This window comes from Vespa mandarinia, chromosome 2 (genome assembly GCF_050613455.1).
Source record: "Vespa mandarinia isolate Hongniang chromosome 2, ASM5061345v1, whole genome shotgun sequence".
In the NCBI taxonomy this organism is placed as follows: domain Eukaryota; kingdom Metazoa; phylum Arthropoda; class Insecta; order Hymenoptera; family Vespidae; genus Vespa; species Vespa mandarinia.
The window spans coordinates 17,596,332-17,623,186 of NC_140811.1; the positions used below are offsets into that span (position 1 = coordinate 17,596,332).

General features: G+C 30.3%; 5 protein-coding genes across 11 annotated transcripts; 3 read left to right on the forward strand and 2 right to left on the reverse strand.

Annotated features, from left to right (window-relative positions):
* The first annotated feature begins 21 nt into the window (after positions 1-21).
* On the forward strand, positions 22-4,925 carry MFS9 (major facilitator superfamily transporter 9). Of its 3 annotated transcripts, XM_035868181.2 has the most exons (11): positions 1,329-1,340; positions 2,173-2,229; positions 2,516-2,577; positions 2,712-2,892; positions 2,988-3,221; positions 3,292-3,597; positions 3,759-3,882; positions 3,961-4,094; positions 4,200-4,342; positions 4,443-4,563; positions 4,654-4,925. In XM_035868181.2, exons 2-11 carry the CDS (start codon positions 2,182-2,184, stop codon positions 4,828-4,830), a joined length of 1,530 nt encoding a protein of 509 aa, XP_035724074.2. In that variant the 5' UTR covers positions 1,329-1,340; positions 2,173-2,181; the 3' UTR covers positions 4,831-4,925. The 3 variants fall into 3 exon arrangements, with proteins under 3 accessions (XP_035724085.1, XP_035724080.1, XP_035724074.2); XM_035868192.2 differs by lacking the exons at positions 1,329-1,340; positions 2,173-2,229 and adding an exon at positions 22-103; XM_035868187.2 differs by lacking the exons at positions 1,329-1,340; positions 2,173-2,229 and adding an exon at positions 942-1,070.
* Positions 4,926-5,470: 545 nt separating this feature from the next.
* Pka-R1 (protein kinase, cAMP-dependent, regulatory subunit type 1) lies at positions 5,471-11,943 on the forward strand. 4 transcript variants are annotated; one of them, XM_085654913.1, is made up of 7 exons: positions 5,471-5,718; positions 5,846-6,258; positions 9,659-9,968; positions 10,274-10,540; positions 10,652-10,864; positions 10,960-11,101; positions 11,186-11,943. In XM_085654913.1, exons 2-7 carry the CDS (start codon positions 6,094-6,096, stop codon positions 11,256-11,258), a joined length of 1,170 nt encoding a protein of 389 aa, XP_085511039.1. In that variant the 5' UTR covers positions 5,471-5,718; positions 5,846-6,093; the 3' UTR covers positions 11,259-11,943. The 4 variants fall into 4 exon arrangements, with proteins under 4 accessions (XP_085511039.1, XP_035724128.2, XP_035724138.1 ...); XM_035868235.2 differs by having other exon boundaries at positions 5,472-5,718; positions 10,960-11,109; XM_085654915.1 differs by lacking the exon at positions 5,471-5,718 and adding an exon at positions 8,480-8,700 and having other exon boundaries at positions 6,129-6,258.
* Positions 10,959-17,482, reverse strand: LOC118442483 (leukocyte receptor cluster member 8 homolog). The gene is made up of 6 exons (XM_035868157.2): positions 17,137-17,482; positions 16,125-16,522; positions 14,863-16,049; positions 14,437-14,770; positions 14,088-14,295; positions 10,959-13,512 (listed from the first exon to the last, which is right to left on the reverse strand). The coding sequence occupies exons 1-6, from the start codon at positions 17,280-17,282 to the stop codon at positions 13,350-13,352; spliced, it is 2,436 nt and encodes an 811-aa protein (XP_035724050.1). The 5' UTR covers positions 17,283-17,482; the 3' UTR covers positions 10,959-13,349.
* A 357-nt stretch (positions 17,483-17,839) lies between these two features.
* Positions 17,840-20,675, forward strand: LOC118442489 (transmembrane protein 209). The gene is made up of 8 exons (XM_035868169.2): positions 17,840-18,018; positions 18,133-18,258; positions 18,345-18,640; positions 18,770-19,105; positions 19,175-19,308; positions 19,390-19,716; positions 19,800-20,021; positions 20,117-20,675. The coding sequence occupies exons 1-8, from the start codon at positions 17,972-17,974 to the stop codon at positions 20,243-20,245; spliced, it is 1,617 nt and encodes a 538-aa protein (XP_035724062.1). The 5' UTR covers positions 17,840-17,971; the 3' UTR covers positions 20,246-20,675.
* Positions 20,676-21,328: 653 nt separating this feature from the next.
* Positions 21,329-26,771, reverse strand: LOC118442453 (uncharacterized). Of its 2 annotated transcripts, none has more exons than XM_085654912.1 (3): positions 26,636-26,764; positions 25,599-25,932; positions 21,329-25,461 (listed from the first exon to the last, which is right to left on the reverse strand). In XM_085654912.1, exons 2-3 carry the CDS (start codon positions 25,930-25,932, stop codon positions 22,157-22,159), a joined length of 3,639 nt encoding a protein of 1,212 aa, XP_085511038.1. In that variant the 5' UTR covers positions 26,636-26,764; the 3' UTR covers positions 21,329-22,156. The 2 variants fall into 2 exon arrangements, with proteins under 2 accessions (XP_085511038.1, XP_035723992.2); XM_035868099.2 differs by having other exon boundaries at positions 21,332-25,461; positions 26,356-26,771.
* Positions 26,772-26,855: the final 84 nt, after the last annotated feature.

Genomic DNA, 26,855 nt, shown 5'->3' on the forward strand with positions numbered 1-26,855 from the left:
GTTGTACCACGTGACCGTAAACTTTTTCATATCCCCAATAATTGCTCTTGGCGGGTCATAACGATCTGTGCTACTAGGATTTTATCAACGTAATTTTTCATTGGTAAAGTACAATTTTATTTGACAGATTTATATATTCTTCGTTCTTTTTTTTTTTTCTTTTCTTTTCTATTATATTCATTAAAAAAAAACCTAACTAGAAAATTATTTAATTAATAAAATCTCTGAGGAATATTTGATATAACGATATCATATACGTAACTACTTTAAATACATTTGTCGTCCTCTGCATTTATTCCGCTCAGTTGGCTTGAAGAACAATTTTCTTTCATGAATCAAGTTCAATTGTCTAACGGAAATGTATATACGCATTGATATTTTTACAAATATTTCATTTGTTTTTTCTTTTTCATTCTTTTTTTTAATTGTAATAATTATGAACAAAAATGTTTAATCGCAAGATTTATATATATATATAAATAAAAGAAAAGTTATAAATAAATAAGAAAAAAAAAAGAACAAAAAAAAATTATATTATATTGTACTGTTGCAACTCACATTGATACAGTTCATTTTTATAGAACAAATATTTGTAATATTCCATGGCTACGACTTTCACAAATCTATGATCCTTTTGGTAGACACAATTACGTACATATATATATATGTATATGTATATAACAGATTTCGCCGTAAACTTAATGTGTTACGCGTTTTTTTATTCGAGTAAATGTTCTAAAAAAGAAAACGTGATTTGAGGCTTTCCCGACCGAAAGACGTACATAATATGAAAGATTAAAAGTTATTGTAAAAGAGATTAGACTATCTGTCACACCTTTTTTAGTTGGATTAAACCGAAGATAAACCTTTTATAAAGATAAGTAATTGATGTACCTTCATAAAATATATATATGCGTAGCTTAAATATTTATGAGATCGCGAATAGCAAACCTACAGTATATGCCACGGAACACAAAGTGAAAGTCTTAAGTTTCCTTGTTGAACCTTCTTAGCTGAATCAAGAACAAGTTAGTCTTCGGTCGATTGTCTCTTTGGACGGTTCTATGCATGTATGTATATATATATATATATATATATATATATATATATATATATATGAATGTGTGTGTGTATATATATATGTATATATATCTACCTATTAAAAAAAGATAAAAAACAAAAAAAAAATTAAACAATTTGTGATCAAATTTGTGAAACAATTAACTCTTATTTTTATTCATTCATCTATATTTATTCGTAATAGTAATCGATAATCATGAATATATTAATATTGATGTGTTTAATTTGATAAGATATCTATACAGCTGTTATGGGTATATGTATGTATATATATATATATATATATTCATATCCTTGAAATATTTGTGAAAGAAAGAAAGAGGGAGAGAGAGAGAGAGAGAGAGAGAGAGAGAGAGAGAGAGAGAAAAGATAAACGAAATAATTATATCATTAATGAAAAATTCTACATACTTATATCTATATTGGAACATTGATGAAAAGAAAAGAGAAAAATGAATGGAGAGAGAGAGAAAGAGAGAGAAAGAAGGAGAGATAGATAAATAAATAAAAAAAAAGATATCAATTTGAAAATTCCTCTTGAGTGTCAAATTAAACTGATCTCAAAATAATTCAATAAAATTCAAATTCGTTAATACCTTCTTTCGATAAATGACACGGGATCTTTTTTTATTTATTTATTTATCTTTTTTTCCCTCTCCTTCCATAATTTTAATACGTAATCGAATAATGTATAGGAAAATTATTGGTGAGAACGATAAGTACGATTTATGTTTTCTTACTTTATGTTTTCTTTTTCTTTTTTTTTTTTTCTTTTGTATATCATTTGCGATACATAATTTACGATAGGTGCGTAGTAAAAAAGAAATATATGATCGTATTGTATATATATACTTTTCAAACTTACTGATATCTTCGAATATGTGTACGAAAGAATCTTATGAAACGGTACTTTAAATAAATCATTCATACACGTCCACGGAATTGTTTTTTTTTGCGTAATAGGTATTATAAATAATTGAAATAAGCGAGAGAGAGAGAGAGAGAGAGAGAGAGAGAGAGAGAGAGAGAGAGAGAGAGAGAGAAAGGAAGGAAAATAAAGATATATATATATATATGAAAATGTCATACAAGAGAATTTCTATGGACACTAGTGTTCTCGAAAAATTAATTCCAACGCATTCCGACGAGGTATTATTGAAATTTTTATAGAAAAGTAGAATAATATTTGGCTTTCGTGTTAATTAGAAAGAAAAAAATATATTGAATATTCATAAGCGTAGGTATTCATTTTCAAAACGAAAAGTTTCACTTTTAATATTTGTAAGATAATTTCGCACATATGTATGTATGTTATATGAATACGAAAATGTATTTCAATTATTTTCAAATAAATATGCGCATATATTAATGATTTTTTTTACATATACATAAATATATATATATATATTTATTATATATAACGTGTTTTTATTAGGATACAATGGAGGAAAAAAAAGCGAGGGAAGAAACAACAACGAAAGATACAGGATACGGAACGTAAGTAATTATATCGATGTCGATTGTTTTAAAGGAAAATTTTTTAAAAGAGTCTAGTGTTTTTTATGAGATTTTTATGAGATATTATTTTTTTTCATTATTATTTTTTTCCTTTTTCAATTTTTTCTTCAAAGTGTCAAATACAAGGACGAAATCAACGAATCCTCGTGGAAATTTTGGAAGAAAAGAAGATACGTTGTGGCGATTTTAGCGTTTCTAGGATTTTTCACTTCTTATATACTTCGCGTTAATTTGAGCGTCGCGATAGTTGCGATGACTGAAGATAAGATCGACGAGAATGGAAAAATTTATCAGGTAAGTTCCATTGTTATGTTCCAAATAAAATATTATTACATATATCTTATAAGAATATTAAACGGCAATAATCATAAAAATAATTGTTTTAATAGAAAAAAGAATTCGATTGGGATTCGAAAACGAAAGGACTTGTTTTGAGTTCATTTTTTTATGGATATTTGAGTACCCAATTATTAGGTGGATGGTTGGCTGCTAGAGTTGGAGGTAAAAGAGTATTTGGTCTTGGTATTGCAGCAACAGCATTGTTTACTATCATTACGCCTCCTCTTGTTAGAGCAAGCGTATATATTCTAATCGTTTTACGTATTGTTGAAGGAATTTGTGAGGTAAATATTCTTCATTTCTTTTTACTCATATCTAATCAATATATTTCTAAATCCTACTATTTGTTCACAGGGTGTTACATATCCTTGCATACATGCAATTTGGGCTAATTGGGCACCCCCATTGGAAAGATCGAAATTAGCAACCTTGGCATTTTCTGGTAGCTTTTTAGGAACCGTTTTTGCTATGCCTGTTTCTGGTATAATGGCTGAACATCTCGGTTGGTCTTCAGTTTTCTACGTATTTGGAGCAATAGGGCTTATTTGGTTCTTTGCTTGGTGGATCCTAGTCAAAGATCATCCTGCAGATGATCCTAGAATATCTCAAGCTGAATTGGAATATATTCAAAATAGTATCGGTATTACCGTAAACAAAATGGTTAGTGCAAAAGTACTTTCTTTAAATTAGTTATCAATTTATAATTATTTTAAAAATATATATTTCAATATATTTTAGTATATAATTTATATATTATCTCAATATTGATTTTATTCGTCTGTCAGTTTAATATATATTAATTATTTATATTATCTTTATAGAAAGTAAAACATCCGTGGAAAGCTATGTTGAGTTCTCCACCTGTTTGGGCTATAGTCGCTGCTCATTTCAGTGAAAATTGGGGATTTTATACCATGTTAACCCAATTGCCAACATTTATGAAGGGTCAGTATAATCATCCGATTGTTTTAACCTTTTTACGTATCATATGATTTCTACGATATTAATTTTGGATATTATTAGACGTCCTCAAATCCGAATTGGAAGCAACCGGTTTTATGTCTGCTCTTCCTTATTTGGCGATGACCATAGTCGTTCAATGTTCCGGTCAACTGGCTGATTATTTGAGAACAAAAAATCTTTTGACGACTACTCAGGTATTTCTGCGGATTTGTAATCGGATCTATTGTGAAAAGATGACGAATAAAAAAAAAGAAAAAAAAGGCGAACATCGGTAACAATTACTTTGTTTTGTATCCTAGGTTCGTAAAATATTTAACTGCGGTGCATTTATCTTTCAAACAATCTTTATGATCTCTACTGCCTTTATCTCGACTAAAGTAGGAGCAGTTATCTGTATCACCATAGCGGTTGGCCTTGGTGGCTTTGCTTGGTCTGGCTTTGGGTAATTTTTAGAATTCAATTTTATATATATTTCATATAATTTATACATTTAAATGTATCTACCGATAATAAACCGTTCAATATTTTTTATTCATTTATAGAGTCAATCACTTGGACATTGCTCCAAAACATGCCAGTGTTTTAATGGGAATAGGTAATACAATTGCAACATTACCAGGCGTCGTGAGTCCCATTATTACTGGATACGTCGTTCAAAATAAAGTGAGAGTTTTTAGATTATATATAATTCATTAATTATAAATATAATTATAAAGCATTTTTGAGACTAACTATGTTTAATGTTTATTTTAGAGTGCAACAGAATGGAGGACAGTATTTATTATTGCTGGTTCAGTGTATCTCATAGGTGCTATAATTTATGGTATTTTTGCATCCGGTGAAAAACAAAGTTGGGCCGATGATACTTCGAAAAAACAAGGCGAAGAAGTAGTTTATGATAATCCAGGATTAGAAATAGATAATTTATAATTAATAAATATTTTAATGAAAAAAACAAATTAAGATAAATTATAATTAATAATGATCGAAAGAATCATTTGACTGTAATTATATATCAAACATATAGACGATTTTATATAAATTGATAATGTATTATATTATTATTATTATTATTAATATTATTATTATTATTATTATTATTATTATTATTATTATTATTATTATTATTATTATTATTATTAATATTATTATTATTATTATTATTATTATTATTATTATTATTATTATTATTATTATTACTATTATTATTATTATAGAAATTTCTGTGATACACTCGTGTAACGTAGGTTTTTCTTTGTAAACATTATTTATCTTCCAAAATTTTGTGTAAATAAAAAAATATATCTCAATAAATGATATATAAGAAGTAATATTATCGACAGTCGGTATAGTTACTAATTCGTATGATAGACGGCACTGTAATATCATTCTAAATAATGCTATAATTATACTCGGACAATCGTAAATTCAAATGAGAGAATATTCGATAAATATATCGAATGTTCGATATCCTAATCGATTTAGTTCGATATAATATTCTATCTCGCTATGGTTGGATCTTCGAGTTATCGCATTTATATATGGTATGAGATTAACAGTAGTGAAGAGATGTAGGTGGATTGACAATTCTAGTATTATATCTCTTGTATTTGCTGCGACGTATAGAGAAAGAGAGAGAGAGAGAGAGAGAGAGAGAGAGAGAGAGAGTCTTGTGTTAAAAGTTATTGAAATTATCATATTGATACATTGATAACACTGATATCGTTGTTCGTGATACTAGAAAATCTTCATAAAGCGTAATGTTATAGGAAAATGAGACGTCGTTATTAACTTGTGCGTCATAATTTTTAATTAATGGTATGTATTTATTTGATCACCATAAAATGTATATTCAAATGCTTTTTTTACTTCTTAAATATTTTTTTTTTTTTTTTTTTTTTGAAGTAACAAATGCGTGGGAATAAAATCTTTATTTTTTTTCCAGATTTCCGTGTTAAGGTATAACTCAAAACCGTGTTAGACAGAACTTAAAATTGTTTTCCATTGCGGCCTTAACAACTTTCATATATGTATGTATATCGCTATGAACAACAACGACAACTGGATATTTGTCACCAGTTGTCAAAAAGATCATCATCGTCGTCAAGAACGCGAGATGATTCAAATAATCGATTTGGGTGAAGGACTATCGAAAAGATACTAGCAATAAAGTGTTAAGTTGTTCTCATCAATATGGCGGCGAATCTCGAGGAAGAGCAAAGTTTACGCGAGTGTGAGGAATACGTTCAAAGGCATAACATTCAACAAGTTTTAAAAGATTGTATAGTGCAACTCTGTGTGGGCAGACCTGAGAATCCAATATCGTTCTTGAGAGAATATTTTCAAAAATTGGAAAGGGTATGTATCAGAAATGATCTTAATCTTCAATTTCTTAACCTTATATATAAAGTAGATTTAATAACATGATTGTTTTAAAACAAGAACATTAGAGAATAATATTAGATAATCAATTAGATAATACAGATTATGTATTCTCTTAAACAATTCGACGTGTTGTTAAAAAAATTATATTACAAATTATTAATTTGTTAATCTTAACTTAGGAATTAATTTTTAAACGATATTAAAAGTATATCGACAAAAGATATATATATATATATATATATCATATTACCAATGACTATACTTGTTCGTATAAACTATCAGAAAATGTTAAAAACTTGATCTTTTTTATAAATTTTTACATTGCTTCAGAATATGTACACATAAAATATAGAGTTTCAATGAACATTCAAATACTACATACTAGTGACGACATATATGTAAAATATCTAAATTTTGTTTTCTTTTGTTATGAAAAAAGATAAACTTATGATAAATTCAATCATTACAAAAAAAAAAGAAACAAAAAAAATACAAGAATCCTAATTAACATAGAAGACAACGTATTTAACAACATATTTAACAACGTATGCAAACAAAAGAAAAACATTTTTAAAAAATAAAAAAAGAAACATATGTATCATAAAAACCTGACCTTATTGCATATTATCATTATCGCAACATATAATGGAAAATAAAATTATTAGCCGGACTAAATATTGATAAGACCTACGTCACGCGTAAGTCATTTGGTACGTTCAATGTTAATTTCCCGCTATATACTAACAGCCTTGCAAAAAGTATATACGATTCTTTTTTATACGTCATCAAAAACATATCTTGATCGTAGAGTATAGTAATAATGGATAGAGAAGGGTTGGAGTAGGGATTTGGTAGGAAATTGGTACGGTGCGATAACGATGACGTAAAATCACGGCCATGACGACATCGAGCGAAAGGTGCGCGAGCGACCTCAGCGCATTACATATATCACAACAGCAGATAGGCAGACAGACAGACAGACAGAAAGTAGCACCAGCATGGACACATACAAACACAGAGATGAATTTAAAAGAGCAAAAGCTGCTATCCTGATAAAGAAGGTTATTATTTATCCCTCATAGGTACATGCGTTCATAAGAGAAGGAAGCAAAATATATGAGAGAGAGAGAGAGAGAGAGAGAGGGTGAGAGAGAGAGAGAGAGAGAGGGTGAGAGAGAGAGAGAGAGAGAGGAAAGGTTGAAGCTTCGCGCGTAGATGAACACAATATGAGAACAGAAGAAATTAGGTGGGGGTAATAAAAGATCAACCTAAAGAGAGAGAAAGAGAGAGAGAGAAAGAGCGAGAAAGAGAGTAGAGGGGGAAATGGGGTGGATATAGGGATGGTTAGTCGAAGGATAGTGGAAGAGTAAGGTAAGCATGTTGTACAGGGGCCACGGATCTAAACATAGCATATGCTCGAAATATAACGAGGCAGAACCTTAGCCAGGAGGCAGCACGCAAACGTAACGCATACACACATACACACACACATACACATCGACATTGGTTCTCCAAAAATTTGGAAACTAAGGGGAGAGAGAGAGAGAGAGAGAGAGAGAGAGAGAGAGAGAGAGAGAGAGAGAGAGACAAGGAGAGGGGAGAAAGAGAGAAAGATCAAGACATCGAATACGATGTTTAGTTCGTAGAAATCCGTTGATAAATTAAATGCTCGATCAACAACGTGTATTGCTAGTTAAGCAGCTAGCTAGCTAGCTCGCTCGTTGATTCTCTACGTTCTCACTCTCAATCTAGAAATACGATTTTACTATATAACGAGAAAGGTGGAGAAAAAGAAAGAGACAGAGAGAGAGAAAGAGAGAGAGAGAGAGAGAGAGAGAGAGAGAGAGAGAAAGAGAGCATCCGTGTCGCCGCCGTAGCGGAAAAACAAGTAGCGCGGGATCGAGCATCGTGTGTTTGTAGGGTCATCGGTTAATCAGATTCAGGGAGGCCTTAGAAGGTAACGCGCGAGAGAAAAAGTACCAAGTGAAACGTCAATCTACGACCAGTCTACAACGATCGAGTATTAACCTATCTCTTCTTCTTCTTCTACTACTTTTTATTTTTTTTATTTTCTATATTCGATATAGGAGATATAGATTTTCTACGATTATTTATTTATATATTTTACATTTCTTTTACTTTCTTTTTTATTTTTCTTTTTTCTTTTTGAAAAAACTTCATTTTCATTTTTAAGTATATGCGCGCGACGCGTAACGAGTTACCGCGGTACATCTTTCAAAGATCAACGTAGTACAAAAGAGAGAGAGAAAGAGAGAGAGAGAGAGCGCGCACGCTATTCGACTGAATCTCGTTTATATTCTTACGTGCCGAAACCAAAAACGACAGGGAGAAAGATAGAGAGAGGGAGTAAGAAGGGGTGAGAGAGAGAGAGACGCATAAAGGATGAATCACCAGGTACGTGTGATGTCGTCTTTTAAAAGAAAATATACAAAAAGAAAAGAGAGAGAGAGAGAGAGAGAGAAAGAGAGAGAGAGAGAGAAAGAGGGAGAGAATATTATATATATATATCAATAAGTTCGAAGAAATTTTCGTATGTTTTTCTTTTTTCTTTTCAAATCGATAAACCTATTGGAACGTTTGAAAAAAGTGCGGGGTTTATTTTCTTTTCTTTTTCTTTTTTTTTCTTCTATCTTTCTTTTTCATTCTTACAAATTGACATACATTTTTACGTCTTTTGTTACTTGCCATTTTTCTGTTATGTTAAAACCTTTTTATCATATGTATTAAAATATTCGTAAGAAATCAACAATTATTTAATTTTCATTAAAGCATCATTATATGTATACCCGATATTAATGTTTATAAAAGCACTCGTGCATGACAACGCCAACTGACCTATGCCATTATTCGTTAACCTCCCCTTCCCGCGACGTCCCTTTGTACTTCGTAATATTGTTCACATTATATTATTTAATCTTTTAATGATAAACATTAGAAAAAGAAGAGAGAGAAATAGTAGAAAGAATGGCCTAATTTTTACTTTAAGATGGAATTATTTTTTATCGTATCCTTTATTAGGAAAAGAAAAAAAAATTATGATCTTATAAAATATTTGTTACATTAAATTTTAATATTTTATGATTTAACGTTGGTAGGAGTGGAATAATAGAGGGAAATGATTTTTAGGTTAATAAGTTTTTAGGTTAAAACAGACTTTAAGATATAATTTTTAACTGTTACAAATCTTATTCGTTATTAAATTTTAGAATCTAATTATAAAAGAAATTATAATGTTATAAACATTAGAGAGAAGATGATTTTTAGATTAATAAAAATTTTTTTGTCCTCCCCCTTTTCCCCATAGATCTTAAAAATATCATGATTTTAATGTATGAATTATGAAATTTAATAGGAACAAGCTCATGATGCTAAACAGCAAATCGCTACGAGTCCCGAGGACACGGAGGATATGCCTGCCGGTCAACAAGGACCACAAGTACCAAGACGTCGTGGTGGTATCTCGGCAGAGCCGGTATCAGAAGAAGATGCTACTAGCTATGTTAAAAAAGTCGTACCGAAGGATTACAAAACAATGGCTGCTTTGAGCAAAGCTATCGCTAAGAATGTTCTCTTTGCTCATCTCGATGAAAATGAACGATCTGATATATTCGACGCTATGTTTCCCGTTACCTTTTTACCTGGAGAAGCGATAATACGTCAAGGTCAAGTTCTAATGCACATAATATATATAGGGTGGGTCAAAAGTTCCTAGGCTTGTAGTCTTACAAACAAAAAAAATTAATCTGAAAAGACTTGAAAAAGAATAATTGATTTTTAAAATCACCTAGGTACTTCTGATCCACCCTGTATACATATGTATATATATATATACGCTTATAAGAAAGAGAGAAAACCTCTCTCTTTCTATTATTTATTTCTCTAAGGTCGTATATATATATATATATATACATATATACATATGTAGGTTTTGCTTGAATTTATTGATTTTTTTTTGTCTTCCTTAAAGGTGACGAAGGTGACAACTTTTACGTAATTGACCAAGGCGAAGTAGAGATATTCGTTAATGGTGAATTAGTAACGACGATTGGAGAAGGTGGAAGTTTTGGTGAACTTGCATTAATCTATGGGACTCCACGTGCCGCTACAGTTAGAGCAAAAACTGACGTTAAATTATGGGGTATAGATAGGGATTCCTATCGTCGTATTTTAATGGGTTCGACGATAAGAAAACGAAAAATGTATGAGGAATTTCTTTCTAGAGTCTCGATCTTAGGTACATTGTTTCTTTTTTTTCACCATCCCCATCTTTATTTATATTAATTTCTAATAAATGATAGGAAGTATGTATAAAACTATTGAGATAATATTCTTCTTTTATTTATAGAATCTTTAGACAAATGGGAAAGACTCACAGTGGCCGATGCCTTAGAACCAGTTGCGTTTGATGACGGAGAAATGATAGTAAGACAGGGTGAACCTGGTGAAGATTTTTATATCATTGTTGAAGGAACTGCTGTAGTCTTACAACAACGCTCGGAAGGAGCGGAACCCCCTGAACCTGCAGAAGTAGGTCGTCTGGGTCCGTCCGATTATTTTGGTAATGTTTTTTTCACATTATAATTATTACTACTTTATATATATATGTGTGTGTATGTGTGTATACTAATATGTGTAATAATAAATGATTAATAGGGGAAATAGCATTATTACTGGATCGACCAAGAGCGGCAACAGTCGTAGCTAGGGGTCCCTTAAAATGCGTCAAATTAGACAGAGCCAGATTTGAACGTGTCTTAGGGCCGTGTGCTGACATTTTGAAACGCAACATTACTCAGTATAACAGTTTTGTATCCCTTTCGGTATAAATTCAATCTGCAAGAAAAAAACCATACAGATCATATCGATTCCAATTTTTCAGACACTATGCTTCAACAACAACAACAACAACAACAACAACAAACATAATGTTGACATTTTTTCTATTTCGTTAATGCTTCATTTGTTAAAATGCATAATATATGTCGAGTATTATTAATATACATAAATATTGTATATCATTAGGAAAGGAAAAACAACAAAAAGAAAAAAAACCTTAATATATAAGATTATTATAACGCACTATATATTAGTTAGCGACTCATCAACGCGTAATCATCTGGTTATCTCATGTAAACTGTGTTCCTACAAAGTGCTCATGTTTTTTTTTAACTGTTGTCAAAAAATTTCTATATTACTGTTTATTGTTTTCATTTGAAAATTTGTATTCTATGATAAGCATACGTTATATTTATACGTACGTCTCCATACAGTATTATTACTTTTGTAATATCATAAATCTTGATGGATAATGGTTTGTAACAATGTCGCTGGTCGACAGTGGTAAAAATGTTATAGTATTCAAATGAGTATATAGAATTTGTCAATGGTGTGTGTTAAATGATAGATAATTTCAACATATTCTTTTTCGACTTAAATATTCTTCATTGCACTGCATTAATATAATATTTCCATAAATATATGAAGACATATAAATATATCGATTTATTATTTATTATAACAGGATTGATGAGTGATTAAACGAGTCGCGATCTATGATTGAAAGTGCGTTTATTAGATTTGATTTATCAATAACACAAAATGTTCGGAAAATTAAATAATTTATTATGCACAACATTATACATGTATTTTATCTTACAATTAAATATCTAACACCCACCCCACCTGACCCGATTTGAAAATCTCACAGATTTTCTTTAACGTTAAGAAAAGTGTTTTAATTTCTTAATCGGGCAACGAACTGACGTATGTTTACCTCTTTGCACTAAATATTATAAAACTAGAACTTGGTTGGTTCGCAGAAGATAGATATATACAAATGTCCAGCATAAAAAAAATGATATTAAAGTTTATTCTCGCGGATGTAATCTTCTTTTGAGTATTTACTTTTTTTTTTTTATTTTTATTTATTTACTTTTTTTTTCTTTTCTTTTTTTTTTTTTTTTTCTTTTTTTTTTTTTTCTTTTTTTTTTTTTTTTGCTAAAAAGAAACTGTAGCCTCCATCTCCTCATTGTATCCTATATTGATCTTCTTGCATCGAAAATCTCAATCACCACTCATTTTTGTATGTTTATAGTGCTGATGTCTTCGAAATTTCATGATTTTCTTCTACCTTCCCATAGAGAATATTCCATGAGAAAACACTTGTCAAATTGAAGATATCCATTTATTGATCAGGCACAGAAACAATAGTTCGCCCAGACACATCAGATTAAAATCTTCAGAAATTTGTTCCTCTTCATATAATTCGTAGTTTTGTCCTTATAAAAAGTGTGTAGCAAAAAGAATGATTTACTACACGTTTACCAAGAATTCGAAGAATTCATTGTAATACCTGGCACCAGATAATAAGAAGAAAAATTTGATGGCTTATCTTTTAGCCGAACGATTGGAAATATGGAAGAAGAGAAATTTTTATGAAGAAAATAAGTTTCATGCCCTCTGACTGATTCTTCACAACTTTCGGTTTCATACCGACTTGGATTGAGATATATATATATATACATATATATATATATATAAGATATTTTTTTATAGAAGTTATAAAACTATTCGATCTTTCTGGCTTTTCTCCTTCTCTCTCTCTCTCTTTTTTTTTTTCTTTTTTTTATAATATCCAAACAACCAAACAATCATGACGAATTTTATATCCCCTACTCTCTCATAATTCATAACTCCAGAAGTTTAATCTTTCATGCACACAACAATAATGCACAAATTCCTCGATGAATGTTTCAAGTAGTAAAACTTTGCTTGAGCTATAAACCATTCCCAATCGATGACAATGATTGGAAATTATTTAGAATTGGTTTATATCAGCTCTTTAAGCAAGAAAAATGTAATGAACCCGTATCAACTTTGGAATATATGCATATGCATATGGATGTGCAAGTAAGAAGTTACACATGCATATTATGTCAAATCAGGAAACATATGCATATACATATGTATGCACATAGAAAGTGCTTTTCGATTTAATTATTGCCATTTACGATTTATAGCGAAGTAGGCAAGAGAGACATTTTTTACCAACCACCTAGACAACCATTGCTTGTTTTACAGTCGATTAGACGCCGTTCAGGATCAGCATAAACCAATGTAAATTCACTGACAAATTCATAGAACTTGTCCAAAGATTCAAAGGCCAATTCTGCTACGATGAAATCAACCGCCAAATTTTGCCGGTAGCTAAACAGTAGAAGAAATACATACGTTAGACGAATAAATATACATATATATATATATACATATACATATGTATGCATGTATTTACAGATACACACATGTATGTATATATAGAACAATATAAAATATGAATAATAAATATATATATATAAAAAAAAAAATTCAACTTTCAGCTGCAGTACCCTGTAACAGAAATCTTCATAATTATAATTTCACTTTCTCTCTTTCTACCTATCTATTTTTTAATTATGTTTACCTATATCATTAAATCTGTGTATTTTATACAATTTATATATATACATATACATAAAAATAATTTAATATAAATATATGTATATACATTTTTACTGTTATATTCAAGCTTCTACTTTTCAAAAAGTAGTTCAAAAATAATTGAAAAGTAATTATACTTGCAATTTCTAACTAAACATTTTTATTTCACAATTTAGTTAGAAATTGTTAGATTAAATATTGAAAATTAGGTAACATATAGATCATATAAAATATAATATTACTATCCTGTTGATTAATATCAAGATATACAATGATAAATAATCTGAAAATAATTTTTTACTTACGATTTTATCATTTGTTTCAAAGCTATCTTGCGTTCTCTAGCAGCGAACCAATCCATAAGAAAAGCAGCCATTCTTGGTGCGCTTCTATATAATTTGAATAAAGCATGAAAATTACCCAGCCACCAGGCTGAGCGAACTTTCAATGCATGTTTAATGCACTCATCTTTTTTGTCTTCTCCATTAAGTGATGCTAAAATCGTCGTCAAATCTGTAATAAAAAAATAAAAAAAAAAAATAAAAAAAAAAATAAAAAAAAAAAAAAAAGAGAAAAAAAATTATATTAAAAAATTTCGTACGTATAGACACATTATGTAACATACATTACTGTTATATGATTCTCTATATTTACCTAAAGTATTTTTTGTAAAGATATAATACAATATACGGTACGCCACAAATTCGCATCGATTTTCACCGCCCACATCTTGATATAACATTCTTAATTGTGTTTGACATTGATTAAATTCTTCATGATCTCCACGTTCTAAAGCTACACGAGCGTGGGTTTCATAAACATGGACAGTAAACGCATCTCTGATACCTTGCACGGTAAGATCTTGTCGAATAGATTTTAATTGGTCACAAGCATATCTGTAGTCTTGTTCCACTACCCAACGATTCTTGACATAGGCCAACGAATTTTGAAGAACACTTACCGGTCGAATTGCAGATGGGGCTGGAGCCTAAAAGATTATACAGATGTAATTTTATTCTAACAATAATATTAGCATTTATATCTATAAAGATATATATATATATTATTAAAATGTTTTACCGATGTAAGGCGTAAATATGGTTTTTCTAAGTCCTTGCAAGTTCCAACGATGTGAAGTCCGGTGAAGTCAAACTCAGCGGTCGGATCATCTCTAATGCTAGTGTTGAATGTCCTAGAAATGGGATCGTTAAATCGTGCCGCACGTTGTTGAAGTTTCTCCTTGGATCCTAGTTCATCGCTATTGCCTGTAGCTAAACCAAACTCGGAATAGAAATGTGATTTTGTCTGCTTAGTCTTCTTGGTTTTCTTGTTGTTGTGATTTTGTTTATTTCGCGTTGATTTTTTCGTTTTCAACGATTTGCTGTCATATTCCCGATCGCTAACGTTAGACGAAGAGGATGTGCTACGCCTGTATTTCCGTAAGGGGGGACTACGTGAGTGAGAACGTGACCTCGACCTTGATCTCGACCTCGACCTCGACCTTGACCTCGACCTCGTTTTCGATCTTGATCTTGATCTCGATCTCGACCTCGATCGCGACCTTGATCTTGATCGCCTATGAGTCACAGAGAGACGCGCGCCAAGCCTAGCTCCAAGAGAAGTGGAAAGCCCTGACTTGCGCAAGCCTCCCTGTGTATTTGCCAATGGATTAGCCAAAGGATTATTCAACTTTAATGGCGGCTTCTGAGGCTTTATCGTCATGGTCATACGTTCACTGTGTATACTAGGTAAAGGCTCTTTGTCCCAATCTTTTACCCAAAGCGAGCCATCATTAGCAGCTCGTGTTATTTTCCCTTTGAGTATAATTTCAACCTGATCCTTGTCAACTGCCGTTTTGCACTTTTCGTAACACCTGTTCACGTAATTCTTTAAGCTGTCAGGCCAATCCCCAACTGGATTAGCATTCGTCGCAATAGAGGGAGTACTTCCCACTGGAACACTAGTATTCAGAGATGCACTGACCGTTGTAGTGGCAGGTGTAACAGGATCAGGAGATTCCTCGATAGGTGGAGGGGGAGCAGCTATTTCATGTTGAATAGGAGGTAAGGGTGGTAACTCCACTTTGAGATTAGGTTCCGATACAAAATTTGTTGTTGTATTGTTTCCCTGAAAGTTATTGTTGAATTGTGCCGCTAGATTTTTGTTCCTCTTACGTTTTTTCTTTGCAGCTCCACTGTTGCCTGATTGCGAAAATCCTAATCCAACTTTCTTGTTCTGTAGATTGAAACGAACTTGTCCATTGTACTCTAAAAAGTATAGTCTTATCTAATTATATCGATTTTAATATATAAGATTCTTATAATCTTATGAAAACTACTTACGAGAGATGTCATTATGCACTCCATTCCAATTGCCATAGGAAAATGCACCGTAGACAAATCCCGAATGAGGCTGCATCGATGGTTGTACCTGGCTATGTTGCTGAGTAGGTTGTAGAGGTGGTGGTGGTCCAGGAGGTAGAGGAGGAAGATCGGAATCGTCGTCTAAAGTCATGGGGGTCCCAGGTACTGGAGGCTGTTGATGAAGTTGCGGTTTTATTTGATTATTTCCCTGTGAATTCTGCTGCTGAAGAGGCTGTTGCTGTTGCTGATGTTGGGGATGCTGTTGCTGCATTTGCTGTGGATTAAAAGCATGCCCATAGGCAGGCATCATCGTGTGATAATAATTAAACATTTGACCTTGATGCGGTACTCCTTGATATCCTGTCCCATATAATTGTCTGTAACAAAAATAAAATGGAATTAATCGTAAAATAAATAATTGGAAAATACAATGCTTTCTGAATAGGAATAAAAAACAAATAACATGTTTATCCTTTCATTATGAAAAAAGATTAATTATTTCTTTGTGACAAGTCATCTAATTCTTTCCAATTATCAGGTTAATATATTATAATTACATGAATTAATACAACATATATATTTAACCATAAATATATGAAAAACAGGAAGATAAGTTCTTTAATTTTTATACATGCTAAAAATTAAAAAATAAATTGGAAATAAATTAAATTGAAATAAAAAATATTTAAATATTCATTGCTTCATTTATAACTTGCTTAGAATTTGTTCTATCTTATGTATGTTTACATTAAATAAGAAAATATATAAAGAATTGCATCTATAAATAATCATTCTGATATATTATTACTTTTATATATATACATATATGTATATATATATAAAAGTAATAATATATATATGTATATATATATATATACATATATATATACATATATATATATATAAAACAAAGTCTAATATGAGATTTAATAAATTGCTTAATTAATATATACATATATTTCATATCAACGATTGAAAATATTATTTTTACCCTGGATAAGAAGGAAACATAGTATGCATATTATTAGGTGACGGATATTGCCACGCCATATTCGCCATCGAACCCGCTCCTAATTGCTGAGGTTGTTGAAATGGCTGCGGCTTCTTCTGAGACGCTAAAATCTCCCCTTCCGACATACTCGTTAAAAAAAAATATCTCGAAACAATTTCTTGACAAAATCTAACCACACGTATCACTTCTAATAGGAAATATTGATTATTTCGTTAAAACTACGAATATTTTCAATAAATAAATTATTATAAAACGTACGAGCTTCACGAAACACTACGTAATACGACCCATATTTCCTTTCACAATGTATCATCAAACCGGAAACCTAAAGAATATTACTCATTGAACTAGTGGGAACTAACGCGCAGCAATGCTGCCAACCTAATCTGTATACTTAAATGTTTAGTAATAATATAAGAAATTCGACTTTATTTTCTTTGATATATATATATATATATATGTATATACACATATATATATTTCGTTATTAAAATTAAAAGACGTTCTTATTTATTATATATGTATTTATATATAATTAAAATTAAAACAAAATTTATTTATGATTTTTATTTATGTTAATATCTGATTAATATTTTGGGGGAAAAAAAAAAGATAAAGAAAGATACATATCGATTTGCGTAGTATGAGTGAATATTTTGTCAGTTGCTACCCCTGATCTGATCAATTTGAAGTTATACGCAAAAAACATGTTATACGGTGTTATAGACGTTAAAAACTGTTTAAATTTTTTTATTACATAGTTTGTAGAGTTTCTAAAAATTTGAATTAGATATTTTTATAAAATTATTTAAAAATGGGGGATTTTCATTCTCCTATGTCTCATATTTCTCCTAACGCAAGGTATTTCAATTTTAATGTATTCAATTTCAATATTACACTTCGTTATTTTAATTTTTAGATAGTTAAATGAAAAAATATTAACGGATTAATAATTTTTAAATAATTTATTTATAGAATATTAACACCTAAGCCACAAGTTCAACAAACTCTTCATTTAAAACAAATCCAAAATAAAGCAAGAAAAAATATCACATGGTTTTTCATAAATAGTATACTTCTCGGCATCGTTATCTCAGATATGTAAGATTTAATTTTAATATATAAATAATATGCAATTTATATATAATTATAAATTATTACGTAATTATATATTATTTAAATTATAGATTATATGGAGGTACAGCTTATAAACCATTTTTTTGGATTGAATGGTGCTTAGCATCAATATTTGCTTTAAATGCACTTTACCATATAATACAGTATGTTTGGACAAATTTTCATATGCAACCAATTGTACTAAGTCCACGACAAAAACTTTTATTAGGGATATCAAACGATGATCCACTTTTCAAAAGTGAAACTACTTCACAGAAAGCATCAGAATTAAGTACGCCTTTGAATTTATCTTGTATAAGTCTTAATAGACGTATGACACCACTTGGATCCTCATTAAGTGAAAGCAGTAAGTAAAAAAATTTAAATCGTCTAACAAATATATTGTAATGTTTGTTAATGATATATTATTGTCACAAATACATCTTTATTTGCCATATAGAACAAAAACTATGTGTATAATTATATTTTGTTGAAGAGGATTATTCAATGAATACATTTGGTAAATATGGCAATCTATCATCTCCAAAATTGAAGCTTAGTCCTGATGGATCGATCAACAAATCATTGAACTCTTCTATGAATAGTACATTTACAAGTGAAAATTTCATTCAAAGCGAAGCTGAATTACAAAAATATTTAAAAGAAGCATCCGTGCAAAGGAAAACCATACTTTCGACAAATATTGATCAACCATCCAACTTGTTGAGTTCATTTTGGACGCATCCTGCTATAAGAAGTCCCAACGAAGTTTCCCCTTCATTGAGAAGATGTGCTTATCAACTTGCTCCTACTATGTTATCTTTTAACATGGGTAAAGTAAGCCGTAATATATCTGTAAAATAAATTATGATTGTTACAATTAATATTAATTTTTATTTAGATAAATCAAAATCTACAAGTCCCGGTGCAGAAGAAGGAAATTCACCAAGAGGTACTTTTGGTATTCCAGACGTTTGGAGAAAATATAGAATCGATTCAAATAAAGTTAATGAATGGACTGCTAATCTCCGCATGGTAAATTTTTTTTTATATTATTATAATTAGATTAAAAGAAAAAATATGCTACATGTGTCTGTTTTCTGGAAATTATTTTAGTGGATTAGTAAAACTGTGGTCGAAAGAGTTGCTGTAGAGATTGATAACATATGTTCAGCTTTAATTCGTCATGGTTTGAGTGATTCTCAACCAGGACATATTGGTTTGGATAGATTGAGAAAATTGGCACAAGCACAATTTTTAGTGTCTACAATACCAACGCTTCCAACATTAGTACCTTTTTTAGAATTGTCCAATAATCAAGAATATCTAGTGAAAAGAATTAAAACACTTGCTAAAGGAGGTTCTATGAGCGAATTCAAATGGAATAGTGGAGGTTCGCATAATGGCAAGGAATGGGATTCCAGTTTACCAACTGATTCAGCTGTAAGAAATTATTGATTATTCCTTTGTAGAAGTAAGATTAATTTTTGTCAACAAAAAATTCAACATTTATATATAATTTACAGATAATAATGCATTTAACAGCAACTTATATGGACACACAATTAGAAGCTCCTTTAGATCAACCAGATGCACGTCCTTTTTCATCAAGATATATGGCTCGATCAGGCATGGATTTACCAAGAAATAAAGGTCCCATAATAATGTCTCAATCTGTAAATCCACCACATTATTGTCTAGCATTATCTGGTGACTCTTTGCCAACTGATTACGAAGAAATTCAACGGGTAAATATAATACTCCATATAAATATAAATAAATAAATATATATATATATATAATATTAATTTAATTTAATTTATATAATATTTATATTTTTTAGGGTCGAAATAATTTATTTCATACGCTTCTACTTTTTCTATACATTGTTAAAACTCGTGATCATGGTATGTTAGGACGTGTTAATTTAGGAGCATCAGGTATTAATATCTTGTGGGTTATTGATGGTTAAAATGTGTGTGTCTGTGTGTGTGTGGAAAGAAGGAATTTCTACAATTTCACGTAACATAATTTATACAAACCAATTTAATCTTATCTCATTTTGATATCTTTCTATGAATAAAAAATTTTCAAGTATATATCAACATACATATACTAACAAACAATTAACTGATATTTTATAACGTATTTGTGTATAAATTCTTGTATATGGGTATGATGGATAGACAAATAGAGAGAGAGAGAAAGAGAGAGAGAGAACTACATTGAATGCTACGAATTCTTTATTCACATATACTTACCATTATGTACAAATAAAACAGAAATGACGATTTGTAATCAATAAAGATATTTCTGGATTATTATTAAATACATTAGTATGTACTATTTGTTTGTGTTTCTAATTAAACTGACGTCAATAGTGAAAGGACGTAATATACAAGGCTGAGTATTGTTTATTAAATGTATCTACTATTTTTTTTTTCTTTTATATATATATATATATATATATATATACATATATATATGTATATATATAAATGCATATATTTTTTTGTAAGTAAAGCTGAACAGTATTATAAATGCACTAATCATGTACCAAATTTTATAATTGTCTTTATCAAATTTCATATCTTTTATAGAGAGAAATTTTTTTTCTGATATCTTATATTTAATTTACTCTTTCTGTTAGGATAATAATTAAGAAAAATAATGGAATTATAATTTTTTTAATTATTTTTTTTTCTGTCTTTTTCTCTTTTCTTTTTTCTTTTTTTTTCTTTTTTTTTTTTTTTTAAATTTCATATTATATTTATATGAAATAACGTTTGATGTACAAACTTTTGTAGAACATAAAAAATGATACGTATAACTTAATTCAGTGTGTAACAAATTATTATTATTAATATTATTATTATGAAATTACTCTATAATCAATATAAAACAATATGATTATTTTAAACAATTATTTAACTTCGACATGAAAAAGTCGACGCATCTTCATAAAATAACACATATAATGAATTAAACATTTAAAGAATTATCTATTAAGTTAAATAACTTTATTTTTTATTTTTTTTTTTTTTTTTATTTATGCATTAAGTAACTTTTATAATAAATATCGTTTTTTTAACAGAAATATGAGATACATTTATAATAAATGAAAATATGAAACTGTGATCCTGTTTTCAAACTAAAATTAACTTGTCATTCACATAAAACATCAAGCAGATGAAAATACAACAAATAAAAGGAAAATCCATTTAATAACAATTTACTATGCATGTCTTTTAATTAAAAATATAATTCATATGTAATATATATGATAACAGATAGCACAATTAATTTTTATATTAATTCTTAGACACTTCTTCAATTAAAAATCATGTCATGCTTTTACAATCTATTTCTCTCTCTCAAGTTATATATACTCAGCCCTGTGATACATAATATTTTAATACAGTTATATTTCTCTTAAATCGCCGACTATGCAAGTTGTATAATTTGCACTTTCGTCTTGTAAAAATAAACTTTAGTATAACGTATTATACATAATTATAATTACAATCATATATCACCGCACCAAGTATGCATTAAAAATGGGCCTGTAAGGCTTACTTATTTAATACATGAAAACTTCATGTCTCTATGTATACAGTATACAAGATAGTCTTTTTCTTTGTTTTGAGATTAACAGCTTTGCTAGAAGACAGAACTAGTTAAATTATTTTACTGTTCTTCCTAATAGGAATGAAAAGAAGAGAAATATTATACGAGGAGAGCATCGAGCTCATATTTTCAATCCTTTTTTCATTCGTGCTATAAAATTAGAATGCATTCTAGCAAGATCGTACATCATTAATTTCTTTTTACCTTTCTTCAATGACATTATTTAAATCTTTTGTTAGCATAATCTTTAGACATATTACGACGTTGTAAATATCTTTGTACCCTCGGGTAATATCACTTCATCACCTACATCTGCGAGAGTTACAGTGAGTGGTAGAATAAGTGGCATTAATATTTCTTGATGTTGCATTATTTGTTGTGTAGTTACTGGCTCAGCTTGTCTAGTAATAGTAATGGTCTTAATGTTTGGTGCTTTAACCACCTGTGCTTGAGTAAGAGTCTGTTGTATTCTCTGTGGTGGTTGTTGCGTTTGAACTTCAGTAAGGGTTTGAGTGCGATTCTGATTTTGCGAAAAGTTTTGTTTACATCGTTTACTATGGGCATAACGGCTACCATTGTTATTAAATCTACGATCACACGTTGGACATGCATATGGCCTTTGACCAGTATGAATAAAAACATGTTCTTTTAACGACTTTAATCGACGGAAATTTTTTGGGCAATATTTGCAATGATACTTAGCTTCACCGGTATGCGACGTTAAGTGATTAGCAAGAGTATCAGCTCGGGCAAATGCTCTAGAACAATACTGACATATATATGGTCTTTCCTGTGTATGCGTCCTCATATGCATTTTTAGATATGCATTTGTTGTAAAAGGTCTAGAACATACTTCACAAACATATGGCTTTATACCATTATGTGCTCTTAAATGTGCTATTAAAGTAGTCGATTGAGTGAAACTCTTAGAACAGATTTCACATAAAAATCTTTTTGAACTATCCGTTTCTTTGTTTTTCTTAAATGGCCTATCGTGTTTCGATAAGTGATTCGTAAGCTGTTCTTCTTTAATAAATCGTTTTGTGCATCTTGTACATTTATACGGTTTAATCATATTATGCTTAGCTACATGAATTTTTAAATGTTCTCTTCTATAGAATTTCTTTGGACATATGTCACATAAATATTTCTTACCTTCGTGTACTTGTATATGACGTAATAGACCTTTCCTAGATGTATAATGTTTGTTACATTCTGTACATTCAAGGCCTACTATATCTGTCCTTCTTTTTCTAACAATTTTCTCTCCTTGCTTTCTTTCTTCAGGACGTGGTTCAATATCTCTTAAATCTTCCTCTGTTAATATTCCTTCAGTTACATGTTTAGCTCTATGTTGTCGAAGCATTTCATTATTTTCAAAACTATCACCACAAATATTGCACTTCCTAACTTGATCAGGATTTTTTTCTGAGCATTTATCATAATGAGCTTTTAATTTATCCTTACGATAAAACTTGACATTACATATATCACATTCGAAATTTGGTTCCTCGTGAAGTAATTGATGTCGCAATAGAGACTTTTTCGTACTATATCTTTTTTTACATGTTGCACATTCGTGATTATCCATCGGCCAATCCAAACCACTTTCAAAATCTGAATTATCATCGTCATCGTCTTCGTCCTTTCCTAATTCCATACCACCACCTATCCTTTGTTGTTCCTTTTTTTCTGCTGGCTTTTTAAACTTGTCCAATCTATCCATTTTCTCTGCTTTTTCATCTTTTACATGTTGCTCCATATGCTTTGTCAGAGTTTGTTTCGAATTACATTTTTTATTACAAGTGGCGCATTCTAATTCCTTTCTATTATTAGTTTTTTTAAAAGAATTTTCTTGCTTACGATTATGACGAATGTCCATATCGATTATATCATTATTATCATCATCTTCGTCATAATCCTCTAAACCGTCTTCCGTTTTTATTTTATCAATAATCTTTTGTGCAGCTTTAGCTGCCACTCGTTTTATACGTTTATTAGGATCATATTCTTGTCCATGAACGAAAGTCTTATGATTGGTTGCTATCAGATGATTACGTAAAGTCAATTCGTTTCCAAATGTTTTATTGCATTGCGTACATTTATATGTCTTTATTCTTCCATGCTGTTCAGTATGCCTTCGTAAATGATCTTTTCTTGTAAATTGTTGACAACATACTTTACAACTGTATTTTGAACCCGTGTGTGTTTCAATGTGCCTCGAAGATTTTTTGTGAGAACACGTTGACGGACAGTGCGGACATTTGGACTCTTTTGTTTCTGCCCACTTTTCTTTATCTTGAACATCGTCAATATTATTATCAATTTCTGAATCGTCTTCATTATCGCCTTTAATATCTTGTTCTTCATCGTCTTTGTTAATTATATGGTGTTCTATATCTTCTTCTAAATCTTGATCCATTAACATACCTTCTACTACATGTTTTGCACGATGATTTTTTAATTGCTCAACCTCGTCAAATTTTTCATTGCAGACATTACATTTTAAGTTAACGTGTGAAAGTGCGTGCTTTCTTAAACTTCGTCTCGTATAAAATTTTTCAGAACATTTATCACATTCAAACGTTTCCAAGTGAGATTTCTTTCTTTGTTTTTCTGTTTCGTGATCATCTTTCTCCTCCTCGTTCTCATTATATGCTTCCTCTTGCTTCGCCGTCTTTCTACATGCGTAATCCGAATATTGTGAATTATTATGGTTATCAAAACCTAAACTATGTTCGTCTTCGTGAAATGATATTTCAAGGGGCATGGAATCTTCTTTAGCATTTTCTTTTTCTTTTTCATGTTGCTTAAGATGTTTGCTGAATGAAATTATGTATAAATATTCTTTCCCACAATATGGACACTTGTTAGCCCTTTTCCCAGATGGTGGCATTTTTGGAGAAGTATTAGATACTTTTGATGATTTTTCAGGCACTTTTTTAAGAGACAAAGCTCGCCTAATTTCCTCATGTGAATGCATATGTTCTTTCAATACATTCTTAGAAAGAAATTGTTTGTCGCAAAGATAACACATAAAGTAAATCTTTTCTGATCTATCGGCTTGTGCTCTTTTAAGACGAGAACTAAGATTTAAATTTTCGAAATAATTTTCTTCGTCGGAATCTCTGTCACTTGTAAAATTTCGTCGCGATGATTTCCGTTTACTTTTTCTAATTTCAGTCAGAGATAGGTCTTTTTCAACAAGCGTGTCAATATTTGTAAGCGGCATATGTTCTGTATCCATTTTACAATCTTCAAGTATATTTGATTCCGTAAGCGGTTCATTGCATTGCGTTATATTCTCTTTAGATGGTTTAGATTCTTCAGAAGAAAATTGTTCATTCATAACATAATCCTGTTGCATAATATAATCATGTTCTCCTGCAGGAATCGCATCTGTACAGTTTTCATTAATGCCATCTGATTTTAATACTTCTTGATTTTCTGCATTATTCACCAACGTACAAGCATCTTCATCTATTTGATTAGTGTATTTTTCTTGATTATGAGAATTGTTCATTATACCTTGTTGCTCCAATATTTGTGAATTATTTTCTTCTGAATATATAAAAATGTATTTTAATATATTTTTAATTTCTTATATTTTATTTAAACTTTTTTATTAATACTATAATAGTTTTTTTTTCTTATGCGAAAACAAATATCATAGCAATGTATATTAACAGTTAACTTACCTTCTCTTAATTGTTCTCTTTCTACCAATTTTTCAACTTGTAACAATGCCAATTGTTCTTTCAAGAGAGATTTTTCATTTTCTGATCCCTCTGTCAATACTTCAGCAGCATGTTGGTAATGAGATTCTAAATGAATATCATTGATAGCTTCATTTCTATCTACCTCCAAATGTACTTCAACTTCGTTAAAAAATAATTCTTCTTTAATACCATCGAATCTTTCTCTTAATACATTGTCAGCTTGTTCGACTTGAAGTTTAAATTCATATGCAGATTCAAGTTTATCTGCACATTCGTTACAAACGCGAGGAGGTAAGCCATCTCCTGGTAACATCTGTATAAATGTACAAAAATCATGATATAGGTCGATTAAAGATAGCAATGAAATGAAAATAAATTCATTGTGAAAAAATGAATGTTATTGTATAGCAAAAGATCCATCATACGTGTCAGTCTCAGTCAGGATAGAAAACGATTCTATGAATAAAGCAAAACGAATAGAGTATAAAAAAAAAATATATATATATATATGTATAGCCGTATGTCCATATATACATATGTGTATATATATATATGTATATATGTATATATATATATACATGTATATATACACATACACACAGAGACACATATATACATGTAATCATCTATAAATTTACTGTACTGATAAGATCGAAACTATAATAAAATGTATCACATGTATTTGTTTTTATCTTCTTGCGTAGAATTTAACCTCTCAAAACTGTTGGTATCTAACCTTAACGTTCGCGAAACTCATCGCTTTAGCCGATAAAGAGGCGACCTCATTTCCCAGAAAGAGATCTCGCATCACCAGATTACCAAGAAGACATATACGACATATCTCCACGGTAGACACAATTTCTTGTTCACTTTGCGGTGGATCCGACGTACTTATTTCTACGGCGTCCATGTTTTGTTTAATGGACCAGGCTTATGCCCACTAACACTCCTGGCTCCACTCCACTAAACTCTCAATTCAACCCAACTTAACTCAACTCAACTTAACTTCCACTTGCCTTTCTCTTTCTCTACCTTTATCCTATTATTTCATACACCTCTTCAAGGTGGAGCAAGTGAACGCAAGGTAGTACACGATGATACATGATAATAGTGCTTCTTCGAAACCTTCGCGCTGTCTTCTCTTTATTTGCGCCGTTCTTTTAACGTTACTAATGCTGCCATCTAGAGAAAAATTATAGAACGACTTTAATAAAAACTACATTGATTTCAAACCAT